Genomic DNA, 6,000 nt, shown 5'->3' on the forward strand with positions numbered 1-6,000 from the left:
CCTCTATCTCTTAAGAGGCAGGTCTTCCCTGCTCACCTTTTTAGCGAGGTACCCCCCAAATTGGTAGGAAGACCCTGGCTCCTGTCCAGTAAGGCTCATAGGTGCTTCCAGGGTCCAAACTCTGTGTCCCCAGCTGCAGACCTCAGGGACAGGGGCCGCTGCCTTTGTATCCCCACCCCCCCAACCCAAGTTGAGGCCAAAGTCTGCCCCTAGGGATGCCAGAGGCTTCCCACCCCAGACCCAGAGCTGAGCCAAGGCTGAGGCTGGCAGGTGGAGGTGCCCCTCCTCAATAGGCCCTGGCTTCCTGCCCCTCCAGAATGGTGAAGGGGCTGCCTCAAAAGCTGTTCCTGGGCCAGGACTACAGGTCGCCTCTCAGTGCCAAGGTCTTCTCCTCTTGGGACTTCTGTATCCGGGTGCAGGAAGCAGCCACCATCAAGAAGCATGAGATCAGCAATGAGTTCAAGGTGAGTGAGAGAACATGAGGTGTGTCTGTGTAAGTGAGTGTAAGTGTGTGTGCACATGGTATTTATTATAGCTGGAGGTAGGGGCTATGCAGTGTTAGGTGTGAGCACGCACCTGCTCACCTGCACAGTGCAAGAAGGGGGTGGTCTAGATAAAACCAGCCACCACTCCTGAGCCTGTCCATGACCCAATGTCACCCAAACCCTGCCTAGATCCTGGCAGCCTGTGTCCCATGAACATTGACTGCTCCCCTTTCCATGCACCACCCAGCCAGGGCCAGCCCTACCTACCTGTCGCTGTTTCTGCCCCCACAACAGGTGGAGCTGGAGGAGGGGCACCGCTTCCTGCTGGTGCAGCAGCAGACCCGGGCCCAAAGAGCCTGCCACCTGCTCACCTACCTGCGGGTCAACATTCTCATTGGACTCCTGGTGGTTGGGTCCATCAGTGCCATCTTCTGGGCCACCAAGTACTCGCAGGACAACAAGGAGGTGCCAGGCAACTGACATGTGTTTATTTAATCCTGCCCTGAACTGTGGGAGGAGATGGAATGGTCCCACTTTGCATGAGATGAGGAAACTGAGGTTCAGAGAGGTTGAAGCAATTTGCCCCAGGTCACAGCCCAATCAGACTGGCTGTACCTGAGGATGTCCCTCACCTGCCATGCTGCCACAGCCCGTGGGCTTCCAGATGCAAGGCCTGCCCCAGTTTCCCTGTAGGGGGTGCAGGGGAGGGCAGGCTGCTGAGGGCCCTCTGCTCATGTGCTCCTTCCCTGCTTTTCCCCAAAGGAGCCCCTGTTTGTGCTTCTCCAGTACCTGCCCTCTGGCGTCATCTCCCTGGTCAACTTTCTGGGTCCTCTGCTGTTTGTTTTCCTGGTCCAGCTGGAGAACTACCCTCCCAACACCGAGGTCAACCTTACCCTTATTTGGTGCGTGCCACCCTTGGGGTGACAGATGGGACCCGAGTGGAGGGGAAGGCAGGGAGGGCTCAGAGGCACATGAGGAGTTGTGCCGTGGCACCAGGGGTCCCAAGCAAGGGAAGGCATGAAGGTGCTACCAGAACACGCCATCTCAGGAGCCTTGGTTTGAGGTGTGCCAGTCCCCTTTGTCCAAAGCAAGCCAGCAGTCTGGACCAAGCATCAGTCACTCAAAAGGGCCAGTGGCTGTTTTGCCAGAGGGTGTTGGGAACCAGCTTCACACACAGAGGAAAACCAGGGATGTGGGAAGTACACAGTTTCCACGTGCCTGAGGGCTTACACCCCTTGCCTTGACAACCCCCATGTGACCTATGAAGTCAGAACCATCCTCATCCCCTACAGGTTCACAGGGGCCAGGGGCCTTGGCCAAGGTCAAACTCACAATGCCTGCCGGGTGCAGGCTCAGACACAAATCTCCCTCTGCTCTGTCTCCCCCCTCCTGGCTAGAGTCCTGCCTTGGACCCACAGCCCCTCTTTGGATCTCACCGCCCCGCCTAACCTCCCTCTCCACCCCACCCAGCCTGCCCCCCAGCCTCCCTCTACAGAAGGAACACTGTTAACAGCCTGCCGTGCGCCAGCATCGGAAAGTCCACACTTAGATATAATGTGCATGGAATGATTTGGGGTTGGTCATCTACCTGGGTGACCCAGTGTGCTCACTCAGTAGTATACATACACGTGTTTGTGACATATGAGGCAGTATAAGTGGGCTAGGCATTAACAGGCAGTAGGAGAAAGGATGAACTCACCTGCAATAGGATACTAAAGGTGCATCTAGCCCTGTGAGTCTCCAAACTGGGTGTGGGGGAAGGGTGACAAGACTGTGCACTGTTTCCCAAACTGATTTAAATACAATCCTTCTCCCACGAATTATCTGGAGACCAAGATTCCAGGGAACACACTTTGGGGAACATTGCCACAGACAAAGCAGATCGGAAGGGGGCTGGGTTCTGGATTTAGAGGGTGCTGACCCCAGGAGAGACACGGTCTCACGCAGTTATCAGCCACATCTGTATCCTGGGTTGAGCATGCCAGCATACCTGGGCCCCTTCCCTGACACAGTCCCTGCCCCCAGGTGTGTGGTGCTGAAGCTGGCCAGCCTGGGGATGTTCTCCTTCTCGCTGGGCCAGACCATCCTGTGCATCGGCAGAAACAAGACCAGCTGTGAGTCCTATGGCTACAACGCCTGTGACTACCAGGTGGCTGGGGCTCCTTCAGAGCCTGTCCCTGTGGGTGTTTCCCCAACTCTGTGATCTCCCTGTCCCTCTTCAAGTCTCACCTTTGGGAGAGGCTGTGGGTAGAGCCTCCCCTTCTTTAGCATACCTCCAGGGGGTGCTATTTGCATCACACTGCACTGTGCAGGGTGGCAGCCCTGGCTGTTAGGTTTCCCCCTGTAAGTCTTATCCTTGAGGCCCAGGTTTTGACTCAGTAATTATATCAGACTCCAGGCAAGGCTCCTGTCCATGGAAACGCCCCCATGGGAGGGTGAGGGGTGGTTGGGACTGTGGGTGGTGATGGACCATTCTGCACCAGTGCTGGGAGAATTCGGTGGGGGAAGAGCTGTACAAGCTGATTACCTTCAACTTCCTGCTCACCGTGGCCTTCGCCTTCCTCGTCAGCCTACCTAGGAGGTGAGCCAGATGGGGACACCATGGGGGTGAGCTGGGCATATCTGGGAGTGGCCAATGACCACAGCCAAGGGTGAGCAGTTGTCCATGCATGTGTCTGTGTGACTGAGTGTGGGATGGTTTGTGCCATGATCATGAGAGACGTGGTCCACATGTCCTTCCGGGTGGTGATACCTGGGTACTCCCTGTGCCCAGGCTGCTGGTGGAGCGATTTTCAGGCCGGTTCTGGACCTGGTTGGACCGGGAGGAGTTCCTTGTGCCCAAGAACGTGCTGGACATCGTGACAGGGCAGACTGTCACCTGGATGGGCCTCTTCTACTGCCCGCTGCTGCCCCTGCTTAACAGTATCTTTATATTCCTCACCTTCTACATCAAGAAGGTGTGGTCTCACATGCTAGGAGGGGGCAGGAGGCACCTGGGTGGGCACCTTGAGTGGGATTGACGTCCTGCCTCTGACCCCCCACCCACAGCATCACTTCTCTGGGCCTCAGACTCCTTGGTGTTGCTTGCTCCTTAGTACACCCTCCTGAGAAACTCCAAGGCGTCCCCTCGGAGATTCCGAGCCTCTAGCTCCACCTTCTTCTTCCAGCTGGTGCTCATCCTTGGCCTGCTTCTAGCCACTGTGCCCCTGGGCTATGTGGTCAGCAGGTGAGGGGTGTAGAGGGGCCGGAGGCTGAAGGATAGGTGGGCAGCTCCTCACTGGGGCCCTGACACCAGCCCTGTTCTGGCCGTCTCTTCACAGTATCCACTCCTCCTGGGACTGCGGCCTCTTTGCCAGCTATTCAGCCCCCTGGCAGGTGGTCCCAGAGCTGGTGGCCCTCCAGCTGCCACCCTTTGGCCAGCGCATCTTCCACTACCTGGGCTCCCATGCCTTCAGCTTTCCTCTCCTCATCCTGCTCAGGTGCCTCTCAGGGTGGCAGGGGTCAGGGGAGGAGACACCTGGGAGGAGGTCCTTCCATGGGCACCTTCATCCAGTCTTACGGGATCCAGGGGCCAGACAAGGAGAGTCCAGGAAGGCTGGTGGCCTAGGGGTTCCTCTGTGTCTATGGACAGTCCCGTGGGGCCTCATCTGTAAATTGTAAATTGGGCATCTTACCCGACCACTGGGGAAGCACAGTGCCTAAGTGCACGTGCTGAAAAACCTTCAGTGGTTACTGTTGTCATTTAGAGGAGAGGGGCTGAGCACTGGTGGGAGAAAGGAGGGGTGAGAGAAAGCAGCTTCTGCGAACCCAGGTGGAGAGAAGACCCCAGGAGGCAATTTTAAGGGACTAGGGTGGAGAGGAAGGAATGGGGAGGAGGTGACTGACTTTGGATGCCCCTCTCTCCAAAGCCTTGTCCTGACTGTGTGCGTCTCCCAGTCCCAGGCCAAGGCGAGGGCCATCCAGGGACTCCGGAAGCAGCTGGTATGGGTGAGTCTTATCTAGGCTGGGAGGGGCCACCAAGTGCAGGTGAGACTCTGGGGAGTGTGGTATCAGGCTGGGAATAGAAGTGTGTGTAGGGGGTGTTCTGACCTGTGGTGGCGCAGTGGATAAAGCGTCGACCTGGAATGCTGAGGTTGCCAGTTCAAAACCCTGGGCTTGCCTGGTCAAGCCACATACGGGAAGCAACTACTACTGAGTTAATGCTTTCTGCTTCTCTCTCTCTCTCTCCCATCTAAAAATCAATCAATAAAAGAAGTGGGGAACGTAAAAGGAGGGGAGAGGTTGGCATGGTCTGAGGCCAGGAGCCAGACATAGGAATGTGGCCTTGAACTTGGGGACAAGTGTTTACTATTCTTTCTTTTTGTTTTTGTTTTTTGCGCCTTAGTTGTTTGGGACAAGTGTTTAATAAAAGTGTGGCCAAGGACGCCTCCGATACCCTGTTGGGGGTGTGGTCTCGGATCGCCTAAGGCGGGGCCCTGGATGGGCGTTCTTGGGAGGGAACGGGATCTTACAGGGTGTGGCCTCTCAAGGGGCAGGACCTGAAGGGGCGGGGCCTCAGGCGGGGGCGGATCAGCAACAGCGGCCGACCGCTCCTGGGCCTGGCCTGCTAGTGGGGGGCAGCGCCACGTCATTCCTAACTGGCTGGTCACTCCCCTTTAGCAAGTTCAGGAGAAGTGGCACCTGGTGGAGGACCTGTCGCGGCTACTGCAAGAGCTGGGCCTCGGTGACTCTCTGGAGCCTGAGCCCCCTCACTCGAGATCTTCACACCCGCGATCCTTCTGCCCCGGATCCCCCTGCCCGGGCACCCCGGGCCCCAGGTCCTCCAGGCCCTCACCCTGCCACATCGATCCCATCTGTAGATTCTGTTTCCCCAGCACACAGAGCTGTAGCACCGACCCCCCACCTCCGCCAGGAGACTCCCCAGGCCCGACGTGCAGCCCCCACTTCTGCCCCAGAGTCCCCCTTACCCCACGCTCCTGCCCCCTGGTGATCACTGCCTCTCCGTAGAGGCCCCAAAGTGGGGTTCACATGCCCAAGAGCCACAGGAAGAAAGTAGGGAAACTTGTGTTTATAGTTTATTTTTTTATACTATTTTTTAAAGTTTTCTGTTTTGTCAATTGTTTTATAATGAGCATATGTTAGTATAGTAACCCATGAATACAATTTATAAATATACATCCATTGGGAGTGCTCAGAAGTTGTTTGCCGTGGGCAGTGCCATCATAAAATGTGAGGATCTCCACCTGTGGGAGGAGGTAACCTGGCACAGAGTACTTTTGTTCTGCTGCGTTATGACTGCACGACACCCCACACAACCTCCTGCTATCCCTTCTTCGTGTGTGAGACAGCAACACTCACAGAGGTGCAGTCAGCTAGGACATAGCTGGGATTTGAACACTGAGCCCCACTGCACCATGTAGGACTTATTGTGCATTCCCCAACCTGACCCCAGGGCTTACAAGACTCACTTGAGTCAGTAACAGTCTGAAGTTGGCCTTTCCCTAGAAGGATTTCT

The 6,000-nt window shown here is 56.4% G+C and overlaps 1 protein-coding gene across 8 annotated transcripts in view; it reads left to right on the forward strand.

Annotated features, from left to right (window-relative positions):
• The window catches only part of TMC8 (transmembrane channel like 8), a 12,599-nt gene extending 6,988 nt beyond the window's left edge, over positions 1 to 5,611 (forward strand). For all 8 annotated transcript variants that reach the window (XM_066381394.1, XM_066381393.1, XM_066381395.1 and 5 more), the window contains 10 exons: positions 317 to 464; positions 780 to 950; positions 1,248 to 1,387; positions 2,511 to 2,634; positions 2,969 to 3,066; positions 3,259 to 3,442; positions 3,581 to 3,711; positions 3,806 to 3,964; positions 4,394 to 4,472; positions 5,145 to 5,611. In XM_066381394.1, the coding sequence (XP_066237491.1) occupies positions 317 to 464; positions 780 to 950; positions 1,248 to 1,387; positions 2,511 to 2,634; positions 2,969 to 3,066; positions 3,259 to 3,442; positions 3,581 to 3,711; positions 3,806 to 3,964; positions 4,394 to 4,472; positions 5,145 to 5,492 (1,582 nt within the window). In that variant the 3' untranslated portion in view covers positions 5,493 to 5,611. The remainder of the gene's footprint in view (positions 1 to 316; positions 465 to 779; positions 951 to 1,247; positions 1,388 to 2,510; positions 2,635 to 2,968; positions 3,067 to 3,258; positions 3,443 to 3,580; positions 3,712 to 3,805; positions 3,965 to 4,393; positions 4,473 to 5,144) is intronic.
• The last annotated feature ends 389 nt before the right edge of the window (positions 5,612 to 6,000 follow it).

This window comes from Saccopteryx leptura, chromosome 4 (genome assembly GCF_036850995.1).
Source record: "Saccopteryx leptura isolate mSacLep1 chromosome 4, mSacLep1_pri_phased_curated, whole genome shotgun sequence".
Taxonomy (NCBI): Eukaryota; Metazoa; Chordata; class Mammalia; order Chiroptera; family Emballonuridae; genus Saccopteryx; species Saccopteryx leptura.